This window comes from Helicoverpa armigera, chromosome 1, assembly GCF_030705265.1.
Source record: "Helicoverpa armigera isolate CAAS_96S chromosome 1, ASM3070526v1, whole genome shotgun sequence".
Lineage (NCBI taxonomy): Eukaryota > Metazoa > Arthropoda > Insecta > Lepidoptera > Noctuidae > Helicoverpa > Helicoverpa armigera.
In genome coordinates, this window is record NC_087120.1 from 15482834 (window position 1) to 15504940 (window position 22107).

Consider the following 22107-nt stretch of genomic DNA (forward strand, 5'->3'; position numbering starts at 1 on the left):
AAGTACCTATTAAAGAAAGTAAATATTTTGTTTTTAATTTAAATAACACAATTAAATTTTTGTTTTAATAATAATTTCTTCTTATTTTATACCGTGCTTAAGGTTATGTCAGTGCCATAACTTATTATTTCTCTTCGTGTTGGGGAGTGCTTCTAATAATGTGACCACGACTGTAGGTATATGTAATATGATAATTGTAACAACACAAACCAAGACAGATAGAGAAAAAAAACCTATCACAAAAACTACTTTACCATAATGTTTAAAATATTGATTCATTTTTGGCCGTCTTAAGAGACAATAACACTCAAAAATTATAGCTAATTTCACAATTTAATATTGTTCACGAGCGTATTATTTAGTTCGCCCGTGTCCGCTAGATGGCGCTGCACCAACACTAGCGTTTCCTGCATCGCGCTATGGTTACGTTACAAGAACTCAACTAGTCTCCGAACGAAAGAATGCTAATGTTGTGCCATTCATTGGGATCGAAACCAACTTTTGATGAAATTTTTGGACGGCCTGATTTTTAAAGCTCTTATAAAACTGAAAAACAATAAATGCTGTGAAGCAGTATCCCTTGCCTAAACTGCACAGAATAATATTTTACAATTTAGTTTTTCATAAAAACTATGCTTAACTACAAGATCGAGAAAATGTTATGAAGCTTCAAGAGATTGCCGTATTCTCCTCCAATTCGAAAAAGCTATTTTTATAAATACTGAATGCATAGGAACCACTTGTAAGAAACCAGAATTTACAAAAGACAGCCCCCAAAACGCCCACCCTTGACCACTTTCTATGTGTTTTTGCTGGGAAGAAGAAGTGGTTCTCCAGCAAACAGCTATTTTAGAAATTTAATTTATTATATCTCTTTGCTGATTACGATTGACTAGATTAAGTGGTGGATTATCTGTGATCATAATTATTTTGGGACTGTTGTGAGTCTTGATGCAAGTAAAGTCTGGGGTTTGTGATTTGCTTATTATGTAAATTTACTACGTCCCCGCCCGCCTTCGGGTCTCGGTAGTGTCATCCTTAGCACGCAAGACCTTGGGTGGTGTTTTTTAAGACACTTTGTAAGTTAAAAAGGTCACCTCGTGACCAGCTGATTATGCCAAACTACACTCGCGAGCAAAAAAATGGAATTTATTTATTTATTTATTTGAAAGGAACTCCAACAAAGGATACACCTTACATGCGTAATTATAAAACAGTTTTCTTGTAGATTTGTGCTCCTTCAATTACAGGAGAACACATCATGCATACATCATCTTCAGTTAAAATTAAGGAAACTTAAACAATATTAAATTAAAAAAAACACATGAACATACAAATTAATCGCCCCCTTGCGCTATACAATTACAACGATTGCCAATGATTACAATATTTACAGTTAAATGTTTATCATCTCGTTTCAAGCCTATACTTTTAGCTTTAAATTAAGAGTAGAAACAAAAAAATCCTTCCCGTATTTCAGGAGCTAATCATCTTTATTTAAGACAGCAACGACAATCAGGCGAAAAATAAAATTGAGCTTAGCTGAAAAATTGAACATTTCAAACAAAATCAGGCATAGGTTATTGTTTCAGTATTTTGTATTTCCTCCTCTAGCTCTTATTTCTGCTTTTTACGGTTTCTCATGGACCTGATGAGTTTTTAACTGTTTCATGCGGTAAGTATTCCCTCCCATTCCTCTACCAGCGCCATTTTCAGCTCAAGTGTTTCTACCCCTCTTTCGAACAATCCCGCAGACCCGGCAGAACTTGGCCCTGCTGGGCCCCGCTGGGGTTGCTGACATCTCCTTGAGGAGCGCGTGGAACAACGCGCGCCGCCGACGCGGTCCCGTTGTCTATTAACTAGACATGAGCGATGAGCCACCTGAACTCACCGCCCACAAACCTACGCCTACGGTGGCCGGGAGTTGTCTCGTGACACCCAGTGCCCGTATTGTCTACCTGGTCCAGCGAGGCGGCCGGGATGAGAGGTGCGAACTCTCTGTCGTTCCGCCTCCTCCTTCTCGAGCATGACTGCTTCGAGGCGATGCGAGGCGATGGCATCTCATTCCCTCTCGCATCCGGCCCCGGTTCAGGCCATGGTCACCTCCGCCTAAAGCCTCGACTAGGACCCGGCGGTGCACTTCCCACGCAGGGCACACCTGGATTGTGGGGTTCACCGTATCTTCGGGGCTGTCCCGCACAGTGGTGACACCCGGGCGCCTTCTCGCGACCGATAAGGTAAGCTAAGGTCCTTAACCCAGTCATCCCTCATCATCATCATCTCTGCCATTGGTCGTCCACTGCTGAACATAGGACTCCCCCTTTGATTTCCACAGATACCTTTTGGAGCGACCCGCATCTAGCGTCTTCCGGCGACCTTTGTAAAGTCGTCCGTCCACCTTGTTGGTGGACGTCCTACGCTGCGCTTTTCGACCCCATCAGCCATCTGCTCTGCGAGCAATATCGAGTGCAGATTGCCAGTACAACTTGCTATCCGGTGGGCTATATCGGTGACTTTAGTTCGTCTACGGATCTCCTCATTTCGGATTCGATCACGTAGAGAAACATCGAGCATAGCCCTCTCCATAGCTCGTTGACCGACTTTGAGCTTTCAGATGAGACCGATAGTGAGAGACCACGTGACGTAAAGTGACGTAAGTCATCACTGGTAACACACATTGGTTGAAGACTTTGGTCTTGAGGCACTGAGGTATGTCGTCAGTAGTCATCACTGGGAAGTCCTTCCCAGTGATGTATGAAAGTACGGCTCGCCCATTGCGCCATGCTTTGGAGCAACAGGTCCTGGGCACGGACGCAGTGGTTGATGTTTATTTATTTATTTATTTTCCATCCATCTCCTTCACGCCTTACTCCACTTCACTGTTTGGCACAGAAGCGGACGCCGCGGCAGCAGCAGCTTCGACGGCACCGGAAGCGACGGCAGCATTGGGGGTGGCGGCAGACGCGGCAGCTGCGGTGGTGGCCACCGCGGAGATGGTGGCGGTAGCGACAATGGACCGCCGACCCTTGTCTTTGGTCTTGACGGGTGGGGCACAGATGTTGCTCTCCACCCGGTGTTCGTTCGGCCTTCCAGCAGCATGCAGTGAAGTGCGGCGTGGCGCTGCAAGCCACGGCCTTGTGGCTGGGCTGACCACAGCGGAAGCAGAGGGCGCTGCGGCCGACCTCCGAGGTGCGCCGACATCCAGCCAACCAGCAATCTTGGCCGCCGCCACGGGGCAGCTCACCGTAATGGTGCTCATGCCCCTGAAGTTGGGACGTATGGTGCCCGCCTTCACTTCTTCGGCGGAGCACCTACCCATCCTACTGACGGCGGCCACCTCCTCGGTAGTGACTGAGTCGTCCAAGCCCAGGATGCGCAGATCTGCGCACTTGTAGGGCCTGGAGACTTGGGCGCTTGGTGGTCCCCTTCTAGGCGAGGGTGCCGTTGCAGCCGCAGCCGCATAACAGGCCCTTTGAGCCGCTGGACGGAGAAGCGAGCCTGTAAGGCCGCCATCTCCCGCCGAACCAGGGCCAGAACCTGTCTCTCTACCGGGGAGGACTGCGATTGCCGCGGAGTGGTCCCGCTGCGCTCCGCCTACTGCTCGCGCTTCTTTTCGAGGTCCGCCCGATGACTCCTGTTCTCCTCCAGGAGAGACCCTTAGGTGGCCGTGAGGCGAGCCACCTGCTCCTGCAACTTGGCCAGCTGGCTTTTAGGAGCCAGACTAATGTAACTCACCACTGCGGCGGTGATGGAGGCGGTGGCGGCCTCAATCGCGAGGTCGCGACAGGCCTGCTTCTTTTTTAAAGTGACCTGTCTGAAGCTCCTGGTCGGAGCCGAGGGCCGACGCGTCCTCCTCGGAGGAGCTCTGATGAGCTACTCCTCCGTTGCCCCCCAGGCGCTCCAGCGGGCCTCTGGTGAACGGGCCTCCTATCGGCCTTTTTGGCCGAGGCCCCGCGGCCACTGGAGGAAGACCCCAAGTTATCCTTCTTCCTCTTGAGGAAGGCCTGACCCTGTGGTCCTTTTTGATACGGACTTGCAATCCGTGTCCGCATCCCACTTCCTATACTCGTCTTTCTTGTTTTTTTTGTATTTTATGGTATCCATAAAGTTCCCACGAGTAATTCACTTTATATGCAAGAAAATGTGTGTGGTTCGCACTAGTGACCAATTAAGCTAAACCATTGGCCAAGGTTACAACCTTCGTCACGGTGCGCCGCCGCTTATATGTTTGGCGATTTTTTACAGAGGTTTATCTTAGGCGGTTAAGCCGAGACCCTCGATCCCTTTTGGAAAATCAGAAAATGACCATGACAATCTCCTCGGGGGTTACGAGATTAACGGCACCCCCCACCTGCCTGGACGAAGGGTAAGTGCACACCGGGCCCGCTGTTGCTCCCGCACGTATTCGCTCTGCTCAGCAGAGGGACTCGCGTAGGGCGTCCTCCCTTGCAGGATTAACCTGCGCTCCTCCCGGGATGGCCGCCTCTGGGCCCCACCGGACAGAATACCTATTAGCATGCGGACACGCATTGCATCACGTGGAGGTTTTCTGACCCAGCACCCTTGCCAGTGGACTTTAGCGGGACGCCTCTGTTACTCCTCCGGATCTGAGAGTGAGGGAGAGAAGGGTAGGATACTGCTGCCATTCAAAGGAGAGGAGCGTGACGAGCTCGAGTAGTCCAGGGTCGCATACCTGAAGCGGTTCAAATCCTGTCAGCCAACAGTCAGAACTTTTGTATCTTATGAACCTTTGTCACTTACTTAAGGGATATATACATAAGTGATACCTAGTGTGATGAAAATATAGTTAGGAAGGCATCCAAATTGGAAAGCTCATATTCTATGAAACACTCAGATAGGAAGGCGTTAAGAGATTGTTGGTGGACATCAATCATTTTATTTAATATCCAACTGGACACGCTTCTAAATGTGCCTGTACTACTGGCACGAGGAGGCACTGCCGCACCCGGCCTTGGTTCTAGCCATGTCTCCTTCTGCGAAGCAGTTATGCTAGATGAGGAGGCGGCGGAACGATTGAGAGTAGGGTGGAGACGTGGGTCTGTGGGCAGTGACCCACGTCTCCACCCTACTCTCAATCACCCTACCATCTCTCAATACCCTACATCTAGCATTCCTCCGTTTTTGTCAGTAGTAAATTGGTTATACCATTTTTATTACTTTGGATAAAGTTGACCAGCTATTATGAATAATATCAGGATAAAGTGATTAATTTATCACATTGTCTAGTCAACTTAGGTATATATAATGACCAATCATTATTATGTATAATAATTATCTAATCACTATGACTGTAAAATATATACTTACCAGCTTCCGCCCGTGGCTTCGCCCGCGTCGAGTTCGGTTATATCGCGTTTCCAAGAGAACTCTTCCAAAGTCCGGAATAAAAATTATCCTATGTTCTTTCTTAAGGTCATCTATCTCCGTACCAAATAAGATTAAAATCAGTACAGTGGTTTAGACGTGAAAGCGTAACAGACAGACATACAGATACTTTCTCATTTATAATATTAGTAGGGATACTTTTTTTCGTTGTATGTACATCGATTACGCCGTGATTTTTAGACCGATTTACGTAATTTTTTTTTGTTCGACGCGGAATAGCTGCCAGTTGGCCAAATAGACAGGCCAGGATCTGATGATGAAAACCCTGAGAAATAGAATACAACTTTCGAAAGTTGTAGGCATACATAGGCTTAAAACTTAACAAGGTCCTTCACCTTGTGGTTTGGAGCTGACCTGATGATGGAGACCAGAGAAGGTCGAGTTAACTCGACAACTGTGTAGGTATGTAAAACACCTCATATTTCGGCTTATATTATTTGTATTGATGAGAACTTACCAGTTATGCGGATAGTGACAGCTATTTGTATCACTGAAAAGCTTTTTAAACTTAAAAAAAAACTTTTTTACAAAAAAGTAAAACCGACTTCCAAAAACTGACTTTGGAAGTTGGTTTTGAAAAGTCGAGAACTATTAAAAGTTGATTTATGGGTAAAGATAACAGTTCTTAATTTGCCTTAAGTCATTTACATACATTTCAAATATATTTTTTATGTTATGTTTGTAATGTAAATCAATATACCTAGCTTTTTATATTTTTCGTGAAGCTACATAAAAAGTAGATATATATAATTGAAATATTTCTATGTGTTATTTTATTATCTAGCGCATGGGTTATTTCTATTGAACCTTCATAAAATTTGCAAATACACACTCGTAATTCTCGATACTACAGATAATGAAATCTGAAATTCTCAACATGAAATCTTATTCTGTGCAGTTCACGCAAGGGTTACTGCTTCACAGCCTTTATTGTTTTTCAGTTTTATAAGGCCTTTTAAATCAGGCCGTCCAAAAATTGCATTCTGTATTTGAGAAGTGAAAAATTCTTTTGATGAACTCACCAAGTCAGTTCGAAGTCGTTCGAAGACTAGTTGAACTCTTGTAACGTAACCATAGCGCGATGCAGGAAACGCTAGTGTTGGTGCAGCGCCATCTAGTTTGACATAAATAAACTCTAGCAATTAAAACGAAATAACCATAATTTCTATAATTTCGGTGTTATTACTTATAAAAGATGTATGTTATATTTAGAATATAATTTTTCTTTTGTTTGTTTTCCTACTTATATTATTTATTTCCTTTAGATACATGTATAACACGTGTTAACTAACAATTAAGGTTGTTAAGTTTTTAAGCCTAACAGCCTTTTTCAGGCGGTGTAAATATGTACAACATATCATCAATAAAATGGCTCGTTATACCTATGCCTACTACAATTTACATTTACTTAGTCAAATTAAACACTTACTATTATAGTTTTGTAGTAACTTATTACAAAACCTACACGACTGTAATGTGAAGAATTCTGAGTGTTTATTTGCAAATAATAGAAGAAATTACATTTCTCAATAATGTGATCAGCCGTCTTTTCACATTAACACTCAAACAATAGCTGATTTAGCAATTTAATATTGTTCACGTACTAACATCTCTACAAAATGCTTAGTTCGCCTGTGTCCGCTAGATGGCGCTGTTTCATAACTAGGGTTTCCTGCATCGCGGTATGGTTACGTTACATGAGCTTAACTATATAGTCTCCAAACTAAGAGTGCCTTACCCAGGTACTACTTTCAAAAATTTATCCGTCTGACAAATTTTGACAAATTTTTGCAAAGGTCTTGACTGTAAAGGCCTTATAATACTGAAAAACAACAGATACCATAGTGGTGGCATTCGGGTGTGGACACACAAACTCCAAAACCCCCATATCTGGTAAGAACTTGCGTTAGCTGGAATTATAATTTTTAGTATGTCTTTATACCTAATAATGCATAACGACTGTTGTTAATTTTTATAATCTCATAGAGCCCGAAACTCGAAACTATTAACACAAAGTAACCAGGGTAACTGTACGGGCTTATTGATAATTTCAAAATAAATAATCCTTACTCTATTATAACATTATTATGTATACTTGATGATTTATCATATAAAAAGGCCAAACGGTCACGGTGCATGCATTTAAAGAAACCGAAGAAAATTGACAAAAACGCTTCTTTGTTGCGGAACCCCAGTGGCGGATTAACCCTATAAGCACAACAAGCACGTGCTTGGGGCCCCTGTTCTCCAGGGGCCTCCATCCTCTGCTGGCGTTTCATTTTATACCTACATTTTATCGAGATTCATCCACAATATACCCGAAATCACAAGGCGCGAGCAGTTCGGGAGTGACCCTTCATACACCCCCGCCTCTAAACTTGATTGGTCGCAGTGCTGTTGATTGTTGTACGATCGCAGTGATTTTTTTTTTGAATTGTGCAGTTGTTATACAATTTTTTTTCGGCTTCTACTCATCGTTGGGCAAAGAATTAATAGGCAACGATAGCGTTCCGAAGTCGCTATCGTACAGTCGTTGGGAAGCTCACGCTGTAACTACGAGTGCAATATAACAAACATATCCGAAAATTTTGGATGCTTTAGATCAGTGGTCCTGGTGGTGGTGGGCTGGTGGTGCCTGGAGGCATGCCAAGTGGTCCGCGGACCACCGGTTAAGTCCGCGGACGTTGTTATCGATCTTACGTTATCTATCTTACTTGTCCAACAGAAAGAAATGAAGGTTTGAAATGTAGCCCTTTACGAAATTTTAGTTCTGAGTCTTAAAACATAATCAAGATTTCCTCGCTCGTTTTCAAAACTATATGTCACTCGTTTTACATTTGTCAACAAATTAAAAGTTAAAGTACACGCTTCGCTCGCGTATTCAGAAACTATGTGCCTCCGTTTTTGCATTTGTCAACAAACAAAAAATTAAGTACGTTTGGGATAAATTTTACTTCCGTACGAGTCCGAAAAAAAATTCGCGCTCGCTTCGCTCGCGCATTTGAAACTACATGTGCATCACGCTCGCTTCGCTCGGTCAATTTCTTCAACCTTCTATTTCCATTTAAGTAATAGGGGGTCTACACAGGCTCTGTGCTTAGGGCCTCGGATACTCTTAATCCGCCACTGCGGAACCCCAATAGTTGCCTTCCTATGCATTTGCTAAAGATAGAAGTAGCAAAACACATACTTAATATTAACCTTATTTTCTTGATATTCACAAGATTATCTACTCTTATACCTAGAATAATTGTATGTTTGTGTGTAAACACTAAGCTCGTATATAAAAATTCAGAAAAAATATTTACAAAGTGTTATTTAAGTAAAAAATTAGTGGAGCTAACACCAACTATGTGTTAGCTTGCAATTAAGCTCGGAAAGTGTTATCTCCGAATACTTTTTAGTGAATAGTGAAAAAACCAGAAACATAATAATAAGTGCTATGACGCTCGAGGTTGTCGCCATGTGGAGTGTCGACACGGCTGTTGTTGTGCCGATTGTCGTTACGGCCAATGGTTTAATAGCCAACCAAGCCAAGCCTCGACGAACACCTCAAGAGGCTCTCGTTAGGCGGCTGGATCAAGGGACTGATTCAGAAGGCAGTACTCCTTGATACCGCACGTATTGTGAGGAGGTTTCTGTCTCTGGGACCCTAACCACCGGTACCTTGGACCCTGTGCCCGATATCGGTGGCAACCTATTTTTTATATTTTTAAATGTTTTTTACTTTTTATTTAATATTTAAAAATGTAATAAATAAGTGCAAAAATAAATAAAGGAAAAAAGTGCTATGAAAACAGATACTTTATAAACTCACAAGTGAGAAGTGCTAAGTGGACATACTTGTTCAATATTTTAGTGTTTACCATACTCCCATTGACTATCAAGGGTTAAAAACCTAATTACGAATAAGTAATTGTAAAAAACAAAAACAAACAGCGGTTAAGTGTATTTAAAGGAGATGGCCAAAAAAACACCCAGAGTCGACAGGAACTTCATATGTATGATTGGATTCAGTATAATTTGTGGATTTTAAAAAGTATTTCAAAACATCTAAAAACCATGGGGTTCTCTTTTTATAACGTTTTTTCGATCAAGATTTTAGTTCACAAAAAAGTTTACTTTTACTGTTTGATGTTCGTTAGAATTTGAATGCAGACTCGTGATTGGACCGTTTTACATTGCTAAGTCATTTGTTATATTTGACAATGTCACATGGCGCGATTTTCAAAGACAATTTCTCCAAAAACATTTCATAGCCAGTTGTGAAGGTAGCATGTAACTGCGAAACCTCTCCAAATAGGTAAGGTCGGTGCTTAAACATATCTGGAGTGGTTAAATACAAGACCTTTTAATCACCAGGCCAACTCTGAAACTATGGGGTTGTTACTAGTGGCTTGTATAATGTTAGTTTACTTTGCTTTTTTATGTCCCTTGATGTTAATAATCTTTAAAATCAACATATATTCAACATAACCTATTTTTGCCATAATATGAAATAGCTCCTATACCCCATGGATTTCAGGCTGGATTTTTTGGCACCATCAAAGGTCTATCATAAAGAACCTATTGGTAACCATTTCATTGCTGTCGATTCTGGTTTTTTTTTTCTATGAAAAGGCCATCTCCTTTTGAACTTTGACCTCAACAACTAGCGCTGGTGAACCCGAGTGGCGAATAGACGAACTAATAACATAATTTGTTCAGCAACTACCGCCATTACAGCCTCAAGTGGTGAATAAACAAACTAAAAATCTGTAGCACCAACTATCAAATACTGATATCATTCAATCATTTACGACACTACTGCCACCACAGTCCCTAGTGGGGAATAGACGAACTAAAACAGTGCTACCAACCGCCCACAGATAAAATTAGTACGGGCAACAGTAATCAATTCGCTACACTACTGCCATTACAAACCCTAGTGGGAAGTAGCTGAACTAAAAATAAAGCGCCAACTATTAAAAATTTGAAATGGCTTCTATGGATATGGATTATATGGATATAAACAAAAATTACCTTTAAGGGAAAATATTATATGCATTCTCTATAATTGTAGATATGACTTCGAATGTGCTGGTGTTACCAAGGACACTAAAAAGGTAACACTAGAAAATAAAAACACCTGGAAATGTCAAACATGTATCTGTAAACTACCCAAGACAGGAAACACTGATACGCCTTTGCGGCTGCCTAGAACACTGAATACAAATGAACGTCAATCTACACCCCCTGAGGAAGCTAATGTCACTTTAAGAAGAAAGCCAAAAGACAATGACACAATCTGCTCAGATGATCTCAGCTTCTTCGGTGATACTATACCCACCGACAAACCTGATAAAATTACTTTAAAAAACAATTTAACACTACAGGATTTAAGTGAAATAATTATTACACATATGAAAGAAAACAATAACTCCATTATACAAGAACTACAGAAAACAATACACACAGAAATATTTAAAGCAATTCATGAATTAAAACAAGATATAGATTATAAAAAAAATACATTAACAACAGAAAATTCCCAAAGAAAACAAGAAATAGAGAAAATTAACTTAAAACTAGAAAAACTACAAACAGAAAACGAAAACCTGAAAAAAGAACTAAGAAAGTTAAATACAGAAGCTTCTAAAATACCTAATTATACCTCTACAGGAAAACAACCATAGAAAGATTGTGCTTTACGGCCTGGCTGACAACTATAAAGAGTCTGAAAATGCACTCCATAGCAGATTGGTGGAACTGTAAAACAACAGACCTCAAAACATCAATAGTAACATACTATGCGTAGGTACGCATTCGCTTGGCTTAAATACGGAGTAATATTGTGGGGTAACAGTACAGACGCACCTTCACTATTTACAATACAGAAGAAACTTATAAGAATATTAACCAACATTGAAGACACCGACTCATGTAAACCACACTTCAAACAACTAATATTGAAACAATAGAAAACTTTCAAAAATTTTTCAAAATTCAAAAGAAAATGTTGGTTACTAAAAATAGTTTTAGAAACTTGATTTTCTTGGGAAGTTTCTACTAAAATAGCCTGTTAGGTACTGTTAAATATAATTAATTATTACCTACCATTATTTTACTCTCAAGGTTAATACTCTAATACAAAAAACTAAGCATCAATATCAACATTAATCCCAAAAAGTAATACATAGTATTCTAAGTTTTTCAAACATATGCACACATAACATAACATAGTTAGTAAATAAATTCACGGCATAACTCATTTCCAAGTGCTAGTAATACGGCTTTTTCTACAGCTCGACTAAGTAAAATGATAATTGTTCTACGTTCTACAAAGAGATAATTATCCTTACAATAATTTAAACTAAAAACATCAAAGTAACTCCTCAATAAATCAAAAACTTTCCAATTAATTGAAATCGTAAGATGACGGATATATGTATATAATATGTTTTAGGATTCAAGAACTGGAATTTTGTTCATAATTGGAGGAAAGTATTGTAAAACTTTATAAGAATAGCCGCATAGAATTTCCCACCAATTTGTATTTTTTGTATTTTCCTACTATTTGTGAAAATTAGTGACAGCCATACCTACAAACTCAATTTCACATTGCAAAACCGTGCATCTTAATAAATCCTTCTATTCTCCTATCTACCATCGCGGCATCATAATTTCAATTAACCAGAGTTGTATCCAATAAAATATGAACAAGCAACCTAGTTCACCCCTACACGTCTTTCAAATAACATGACATAAAACAATCACAATGCTTGGAACTCCTGTTGTGTATAGCCCGATAACATCAAGTTGTAACTTCACATCTATGTAGGACGTTCTTTGGTGAACTTTTACTCTTGAGCAGCCCATATCATGCAACAAAACCAACCATCTGACTAACCTTTTTCCAACTATATAGGGGTCGAGTTCCAGTCGAACTGGGTCTAATTGTACAAGTTACAAGAGCGACTGTCTATCTGACCTCCTCAACCCAGTTATCCGGGCAACCCCATACCCCTTGGTAAGACTGGCCGTCAGAATTTCTGGGTTCTACTCGTCACGACTGCTAAAGATGTTCCAACAACTTTTATCCCGGCTTCAGAAACACGGAAAATGCGTAACGCCACAGCCCTAAAAAACCCTAAAAAATGGTATCAACGCAGTAACCCTCACGATGTTCCGCGACGCTATAAAGTTTGCCAACTATACCTCACTGATATTGATTAATAGTTAGCCTAATTAAGACTATGTAGGTAGTTGCCGCTCGGAGAGATTCTGTATTAAATTGAACAGAACGGTCCCATGAAAGTTTCAAAATTGATTTTGCATGCTGGTAGTATGGCCGGAATTAAATTTTATTCGAGTTCTTTACAATTACATGAAAAAAATTAATTATAATGTCAACTTCAGAAGGTGATCGACCTCTTCTTAATTGACGTGCTTGATTACAGCAATGCGAAATGTGTGTTAATCGCAATAAACACACCTAAATACGCAAATTACTTAGTTTAAATATCGCAGTAATTTATTTATTAAATACTTTTTGCACTTTAAATAAAGACGGACTTAATAACACACATAATATACACATTTAAATATATTGCATACAAACATATTACATACATGCATACCAAGACAGATACAGAAAGAAATACCTGTCACAAAAACTACGTGACCGTAATGTTTAGAATTTTGAGTTATTTTTAGCCGTCTTAAGAGACAATAACACTCATAAATAGCTACGTTGGTTTAATATTATTTACGAGCTAACATCTCTACGACGTATTCAGTTCGCCCGTGTCCGCTAGATGGCGCTGCACCAACACTAGCGTTTCCTGCATCGCGCTATGGTTACGTTACAAGAGCTTAACTAGTCTGCGAACCAAGATTGTAAAGGACGAAGAATTAGAAGAAGTCTAGTTTACGCCATTGTAAATTTTTGAACAGGTCTTAACTTTTTTAAGGCCTTATAAAACTGAAAAAATAAATGCTGTGAAGCAGTATCCCTTGCCTAAACTGCACTGAATAAAGTTTCATGTAGAGAGGTACAAAAAATTGCCAAAAAAGTTCTTGTTAAGGTTATCATCAATAGGGTTACGTCTTAATTTCGATATAAAATAATCCTAACTCTAGGTATTTATAACATTTGTATATACATGTATATGCAAACAATACAAAAGCTCTCTTAGCACGGATATTTCAGGACTCAGTCGGCCATCTATCAACGCCGTCAGTGAAAAATGATGTCCTTTAATTTGGTATGTGGCAGGTTTAATCATGATTTATTTTTAACTAGCTTCCGCCAGCGGCTTCGCCCGCGTAGTGTATTGATAAAAGGTAGCGTATGTGTTAATCCAGGGTATCACCTATCTACATACCTAATTTCAATCAAATCGGTCCAGCCGTTTTTGCGTGATTGAATAACAAACATACATCCATACATTCTCACAAACTTTCACGTTTATAATATAAGTAGGATTGGGAATCTATACTAATATTATAAAGCTGAAGAGTTTGTTTGTTTGTTTGTTTGAACGCGCTAATCTCAGGAACTACTGGTCCGATTTGAAAATTTCTTTCAGTGTTAGATAGCGCATTTATCGAGGAAGGCTTACAGGCTACTTCCTACGGGATGTGGGTGAAACCGCTGGCAGAAGCTAGTCATTTATATTTATTGGGTACATACGAATATCAATTTGTCTTAATAAAAATAATTTTAACTGAATTAAGAGTTATCAACCATTGACTCGTTACACAAAGCTCATTACGTGTAAATAACCATTTTTTATTATATGTAATGCTAATAAAAATATATATCTTTACTATAACATATATCTTTTTACAAAAAAGCACTCAGACAATAGCTAATTTCACAATTTAATATTGTTCACGAGCGTATTATTTAGTTCGCCCGTGTCCGCTAGATGGCGCTGCACCAACACTAGCGTTTCCTGCATCGCGCTATGGTTACGTTACAAGAACTCAACTAGTCTCCGAACGAAGAGAGCCTAGCACGGTTTTCTCCAATAGTGTCTTCTGCAATTTTTGGACGGCCTGATTTTAAAAGGCCTTATAAAAACTGAAAAACAATAAATGCTGTGAAGCGTTACCCCTTGCCTAAACTGCACAGAATAAAGTTTCATGTAGGGCGGATTTCAATATTTGTTATAGACTATATCTAGTTTTTCACAAAAATTATGCTCAACTGTAGTATTGAGAATAACGAGTGTGTATTTGCAAATTTAATGAAGTTTTAATAGAAAAATGTATTCAAAAATGTATTTCTCCTGCAATTTGAAAAAGCTAGAAATGTAATAGGTATATACTTCACGCATAGAATGATTTCCATTATTTAAAGGAATCTAACTAGTGTTGCATACATATATGTCATTATCTCTTCATAACTGTAATTTTAATAAAAAATGAGTTTTGCAAATCGAAAGAGAAAAAATGCCATTTTACAAAAAAAATATTGACAAAAAAGTTCTTTTTAAGCTTTCATCAATAGTTTCACGTCTTAATTTCGTTATAAAATAATCCTTACTCTATTATAACATTTGTACCTATATATGCAAAAAACTCTCTCTCAAGGATATTTCAGGACTCAGTCTGCCATCTATCAACGCCGTCAATAAAACATGATGTCTTCACTTTTGACTTATTTTAATTGGTGGCAGGTTTACTCAGAAATTTTTGGTTCTGCCTATCTGAAATTATATTTCAACCTGAATAGGAATATGCTTATTATTTTAATGCAGGAAAAGTAAAAGAATACTCGAACTGCAGAGCCTTCATCTTTTTCCTCCTGCCCTGTTCCCAATTTTATTTGGGGTCGGCGCAATATGTCACCCTGTTCCGTTTTCCCCTGTTACTCGTCATATTGACACTCACTCCCTTCCTATTCATGTCATCCTTCAGGCAATCCATCCATCTTTTCTTAGGTCTTCCTCTTACTCTCCATCCATCTACATTCATACTTAGCACACACTTTGTTGCATGCGTATCATCCCTCCTCATTACATGCCCTTACCATGACAATCTTCTACTTTTCATCTTTTCCGTTACTGCAGAGCCTTCATATGAATGTGAAATATAAAACGAAACACTATGCTAAATTTCACGTTATATATATTTTTAAAATATCGACTGCATGATTTTTTTTTAATTGGTTATCTTAAATATTCATTAGGTAGATACGAATATCAATTTGTCTTAATAACAATAATTTTAACTGAATAAAGAGTTATCAACCATTGACTCGTTACACAAAGCTCATTACGTGTAAATAACCATTTTTTATTATATGTGCTAATAAAAATATATGTCTTTACTATAACATATATCTTTTTATTAAAAAAAACACTCAAATAAAAGCTTATTTGGTAATTTTGTATTATACACGAGCTAACATCTCTACGACGTATTCAGTTCGCCCGTGTCCGCTAGATGGCGCTGCACCAACACTAGCGTTTCCTGCATCGCGCTATGGTTTCGTTACAAGAGCTTATCTATATAGTCTGAAGCTTCGAATGATCAGTATTAAGCTCTGTCGTGCAGGTTCATTCATACAAGTATGCAAATTCTGAATTTTTGAACAGGCCTATGTTGACCCTTACAACATAGGCCTTAAAAACTGATTAAAAACAAAAAATGCTGAAAAGACGAAGTTAAATTGCAATAAACAACGTGTTTCCTGAAATAACTCAACCAAGTTATTATCAGACAAAGAATATTTTCAAAAACTTTACAGGATTACAGTAATAAGTATCAAAAATTTCGAGTACGTATTTAAAAATAGTTTCTATTTTTGTTAGGTACTCTTCAGGATAGATAAAAACAGAATACATTTAATTGTTATCATAGGTATATAAAACATGTAAGGCTTGTCATCAACAGTTTCACGTTTCAATTTCTATATATATAAAGTATTGTAATCCTAACTGTATTATAACATTTTTATCTCCATTTATAGTTTTTTCAATAAAATAACAAAAGTCCTTAGCACGCAGAATTCGGGACAGAGTCTGCCATCTATAAACGCCAATGTTCATTTCATTCTGTTAACTTAAGTCAGCGCCATCTAGCGAAACATAACAACTCGCTCTGACGCAAGTGCGTGTCGTTGCTCACTAAAATAATGTAGGCGCAGCAGGGACACTACTTGAAACTTCTCATAGATGGCGTTGTCTTAAACATTGATATATTTGATTTTAGCTTTCGTAGAAGTTTATATAGTAAGTAATTTCTAAACATTTAACGTTGTATACATGATGCCTATCTTAAAATTACATTTCACCTAGAACAGGCATTTTCTTTTATTTAAAAAGCACAGCAGTCAGAGCCTTCATATCTACCAACATGAACTTAATTATATAAACAACTACATTATCTGTCACGTTATCTCTTTGCTTTCGACTGCATGAATTACTTCATTAATAACCATAAAATATTTGCAATCTGAACTATGTGAGGTAGAGGAAGACGGTTGTCATCCTTTTACGGAAATGATTGCCTAGAATTGTTCAATTATATTCAGGATAAAGAAAGATATATGTTTCTTATTTATTATCCAAGAATAAGCTAACCTTAAAGAATAGGTATAATGATTTTGCGAACCTAATACGCGGTTATCAACTACATACTGACTAATCAGACGAAGCTCATTCTGTGTAAGTAAAATGTTTTTAATTAAAAACAAAGTCAAGGAAAATATATCTGAAACAAAATATACATCTTTTATAGTTAATAACAATGAGACAATAGACATTTTGGTATTTTCGTTTTAATTGCTGGATTTTATTTATGTGACACTAGATGGCGCTGTTTCATATCTAGCGTTTTCTGCATCGCGCTATGGTTACGTTACAAGAGCTTAGCTATATAGTATCTAAACTACGAATGACTTAAGAGGGTTTTATACGAATACTCCTATTGGGATAGTAATTTTTGGACGGCCTTTTTTTAAAGGCCTTATAAAACTGAAAAACAATAAATGTTGTGAAGCAGTATCCCTTGACTAAACTGCACAGAAGGATTTCAATAATTGTATTTTTTCAGTACTTGTTCAGAGCAACTTTCACCTTTGATACAGTGGTGACGTAGCATCGGGTGGCACCCGGGGCGGCGACCTATTGAGCACCTCAAATTTTTTTAATGTATTATTTCTAGACGCATATACCTACCAAAAACCTCTCAATCCTAAAGTAAGCCTAAAACATACTCCTTATCAGAATTTTTTCTTTTAGTCGTATTGATTGTACCAAAATGAAAAATTTTCATGAAGGAAACCTAAATTATTACCTAATTTGAGATCTCATTTATATTTTACTCACTTTAAAAAAAGTGTGTGGACTATTTCTATTTTTCGTATGTAAAAGTTAGTGTTAAATTCCCATCGTGAGTTAAATCTAAAGTACCTATTAAAAAAAGTAAATATTTTTTGTCCTTAATTTAAATAACACAATTTAATGTTTGTTTTAATTAAAATAATAATTTCATCACATTTTATACCGTGCTTAAGGTTATGTCAGTGCCATAACTTATTATTTCTCTTCGTGTTGGGGAGTGCCTCTAATAATGTGACCACGACTGTAGGTATATGTAATATGATAATTGTAACAACACATACCAAGACAGATAGAGAAAAAAAACCTATCACAAAAACTACTTTACCATAATGTTTAAAACATTGATTCATTTTTGGCCGTCTTAAGAGACAATAACACTCAAAAATTATAGCTAATTTCACAATTTAATATTGTTCACGAGCGTATTATTTAGTTCGCCCGTGTCCGCTAGATGGCGCTGCACCAACACTAGCGTTTCCTGCATCGCGCTATGGTTACGTTACAAGAACTCAACTAGTCTCCGAACGAAGAATGCCAATGTTATGTTCATTGGGATCGAAACCAACTTTTGTTGAAATTTTTGGACGGCCTGATTTTTAAAGGCCTTATAAAACTGAAAAACAATAAAATGTGAAGCAGTATCATGCTAAACTCCTAAGATTAGATTGTTTTTCTAGAGATCGAGAAATAGGAGCGTGCAAAGGAAGCTTCAGCCGCATTCTCCTGCAACGCCCACCCTTGACCACTTTCTACTTTCTGTGTTTTTGCTGGGAAGAAGAAGTGGTTCTCCAGCAAACAGCTATTTTAGTTTAATTTATTATATCTCTTTGCTGATTACGATTGACTAGATTTAGTGGTGGATTATCTGTGATCATAATTATTTTGGGACTGTTGTGAGTCATGATGCGAGTACAGTCTAAGGTTTGAGATTTGCTTATTGTGTAAACTACGTCCCCGCCCGCCTTCGGGTCTCGGTACTGTCATCCTTAGCACGCAAGATCTTGGATGGTGTTTTTTAAGACACTTTGTAAGTTAAAAAGGTCACCTCGTGACCAGCTGATTATGCCAAACTACACTCGCGAGCAAAAAAATGTAATCGTCCGGCTAGTGTGCCAGCTGCTTCTCCTAACACTTAGCACAGGGAGGGGGGAGTAGCTTCCGACGACGACAGACAACTTCAGGAGGAAGTTGTGGAACTTGGCCAGAGTTCGGCTCGGGGAGGAGAATCTATCTCCCCGAACCGTGCTGCGACGCAACCCTTTACGCTCTTCACCCCTTCGAGGGAAGGATTACCAGCGGTGGCCGACGATATGATGGTCACCGAGCCGCTAAGGTCCTTAACCCAGTCATCCCTCATCATCATCATCTCTGCCATAGGTCGTCCACTGCTGAACATAGGCCTCGCCCTTTGATTTCCACAGATACCTTTTGGAGCGACCCGCATCTAGCGTCTTCCGGCGACCTTTATAAAGTCGTCCGTCCACCTTGTTGGTGGACGTCCTACGCTGCGCTTTTCGACCCCATCAGCCATCTGCTTTGCGAGCAATATGGCCTGCAGATTGCCACTACAACTTGCTAATCCGGTGGGCTATATCGGTGACTTCAGTTCGTCTACGGATCTCCTCATTTCGGATTCGTACAACTTGCCCAGCTGGCTCTTAGGAGCCAGACCAATGTTGCTCACCACTGCGGCGGTGATGGAGGCGGTGGCGGCCTCAATCGCGAGGTCGCGACTGGCCTGCTTCTTTTTTAAAGTGACCTGTCTGAAGCTCCTGATCGGAGCCGTGGGCCGACGCGTCCTCCTCGAAAGAGCTCTGATGAGCTACTCCTATGTTGCCCCCCCAGGCGCTCCAGCGGACCTCTGGTGAACGGGCCTCCTATCGGCCGTTTTGGCCGAGGCCCCGCGGCCACTGGAGGAAGACCCGTGGTTATCCTTCTTCCTCTTGAGGAAGGCCTGACCCTGTGGTCCTTTTTGATACGGACTTGCAATCCGTGTCCGCATCCCACTTCCTATTTTCGTCTTTGTTGTTGTTTTTGTGTTTTATCGTATCCATAAAGTTCACACGAGTTATACACTTTATATGCAAGAAAATGTATGTGGTTCGCACTAGTGACCAATTAAGCTACCCATTGACCGAGATTACAACCTTCCTCACGGTGCGCCGCCGCTTGGAGGTTGTAGGATTTATTTACAGAGGCTATGCGGTTAAGCCGAGACCGACCCCTTTTGGAAAATCAGAAACATGACCATGATGATCTTCTCGGGGGTTATGAGATTAACGGTGGTGGGAAGGATATCCCCCCCACCTGCCTGGACGAAGGGTAAGTGCACACCGGGCCCGCTGTTGCTCTCGCACGTATTCGCTCTGCTCAGCAGAGGGACTCGCGTAGGGCGTCCTCCCTTGCAGGATTAACCTGCACTCCTCCTGTGATGGCCGCCTCTGCGCCTAGAATATTAGCATGTGGACACCGACTACCTTCGGGAAGAGCCCCGAGGGGTGCCGGCGTCCGCACCCGAGGGGTGCACTACGTGGAGGTTTTCTGCCCCAGCACCCTTGCCAGTGGACCTTAGCGGGACGCGTCTGCTTGATATTTGAGAGTGAGGGAGAGAAGGGTAGGATACTGCTGCCATTCAAAGGAGAGGAGCGTGATGAGCTCGAGTAGTCCAGGGTCGCATACCTGTAGCGGTTCAGACCCTGTCAGCCAACAGTCAGAACCTTTGTATCTTCTGAACCTTTGTCACTTACTTAAGGGATATATAAGTGATACCTAGTGTGATGAAAATATAGTTAGGAAGGCATCCAAATTGGAAAGCTCATATGAAACACTCAGATAGGAAGGCGTTAAGAGATTGTTGGTGGACATCAATCATTTTATTTAATATCCAACTGGACACGCTTCTAAATGTACTGTACTACTGGCACGAGGAGGCACTGCCGCACCCGTTCTTGGTTCTAGCCATGTCTCCTTCTGCGAAGCAGTCATGCTAGATGAGGACGGCGGAACGATTGAGAGTAGGGTGGAGGGACGTGGGTCACTGCCCACAGACCCACGTCTCCACCCTACTCTCAATCGTTCCGCCGCCATCTCATCTAGCATGACTCCTTTTTTGTCAGTAGTAAGTTGGTTATACCATATTTATTACTTTGGATAACGTTGACCAGCTATTATGAATAATATCAGGATAAAGTGATTAATTTATCACATTGTCTAGTCAACTTAGGTATATATAATGACCAATCATTATCTATACATATAATAAATCTGTAAAAAAACTGTGTCTGTACATTATTAATCTATATATCTATATACATATAATAAATCTGTAAAAAAACTGTGTCTGTACATTGAATATATTTAAAAAATAATAATTGGGTGGGGTTTAGAAACAGTAATGGAGCACAAATCCAAAAAAAAAATTCTGTCTGTATGTCTGTATGTCTGTTTGTTTGTACACGCTAATCTGTGGAACTACTGAACGGATTTCAATGATTTTTTCTGTGTTGTATCAGTATTAAGCCTGGTCAACATATAGGCTATAATTTATCTTCGAAACTTGAAGACCTGATGCAGAACACCAACAGACCAACAAAACTATAAGACATACAAAAATGGTGCCATGGCAAAAATTGTTTCATATGATGAGCATTTTCAGCTGAGATAATAAATTTTAAGATCTGGAACACCTGATGTGGAACCCCAAGAGCCCAGCTTCTCTGTACCATATACAGGTTTGACGTTTTAGCAAAAGTTGTTCAATTTGATAAGCACTTTCTATTGACTTATACAAATTGAAGATCTAAAACACCTGATGTGGAACTCCAGGGGCCCAGCTAGACTATAGCATATAGAGGTATGACGTTTTAGCAAAAGTTGTTCAATCTGATAAGCACTCTCTATTGAGGTATAAACATCAAAGATCTGGAACACCTGATGTAGAACTTCAAGAGCAATACTACACTAGAAATGTATAGAAATGAATGTTATGAAATAGGTATCAAAAAAAGTAATTAGTTCGTCTTTTAGATAACCTTAAAATAATGGAAACGTATTTTTCTTTTCTCTCTCTCACAAACAAATAATAACGAAGATACAACAACGCTTGAATTTCGTGTTAAGTCACTGCTTAGTACAAATTTTACATACCTAGACGTGGCGTCGCGAGCCCCCACTCTCCGAATTTGTTGCGTTATATCTCATTATTATTTTGTATGTCTCTTCCAGACCTCGGGACTACAGAGTTCCGAATTTTTGGGAGGCAAACGTGGGGCCGAAGCCAACACTCTGAAGCCCTTTTGAGACAACTTTAATGAAATGGTGAAACAAAACCGACGATTATTCCTTTATACACTATAGAAATGAACCC

General features: G+C 39.6%; 1 protein-coding gene across 1 annotated transcript; it reads right to left on the reverse strand.

Annotated features, from left to right (window-relative positions):
• Positions 1-2866: 2866 nt before the first annotated feature.
• On the reverse strand, positions 2867-19107 carry LOC135117569 (spidroin-2-like). The gene is made up of 3 exons (XM_064036981.1): positions 19035-19107; positions 3811-3960; positions 2867-3687 (listed from the first exon to the last, which is right to left on the reverse strand). Exons 1-3 carry the CDS (start codon positions 19105-19107, stop codon positions 2867-2869), a joined length of 1044 nt encoding a protein of 347 aa, XP_063893051.1.
• Positions 19108-22107: the final 3000 nt, after the last annotated feature.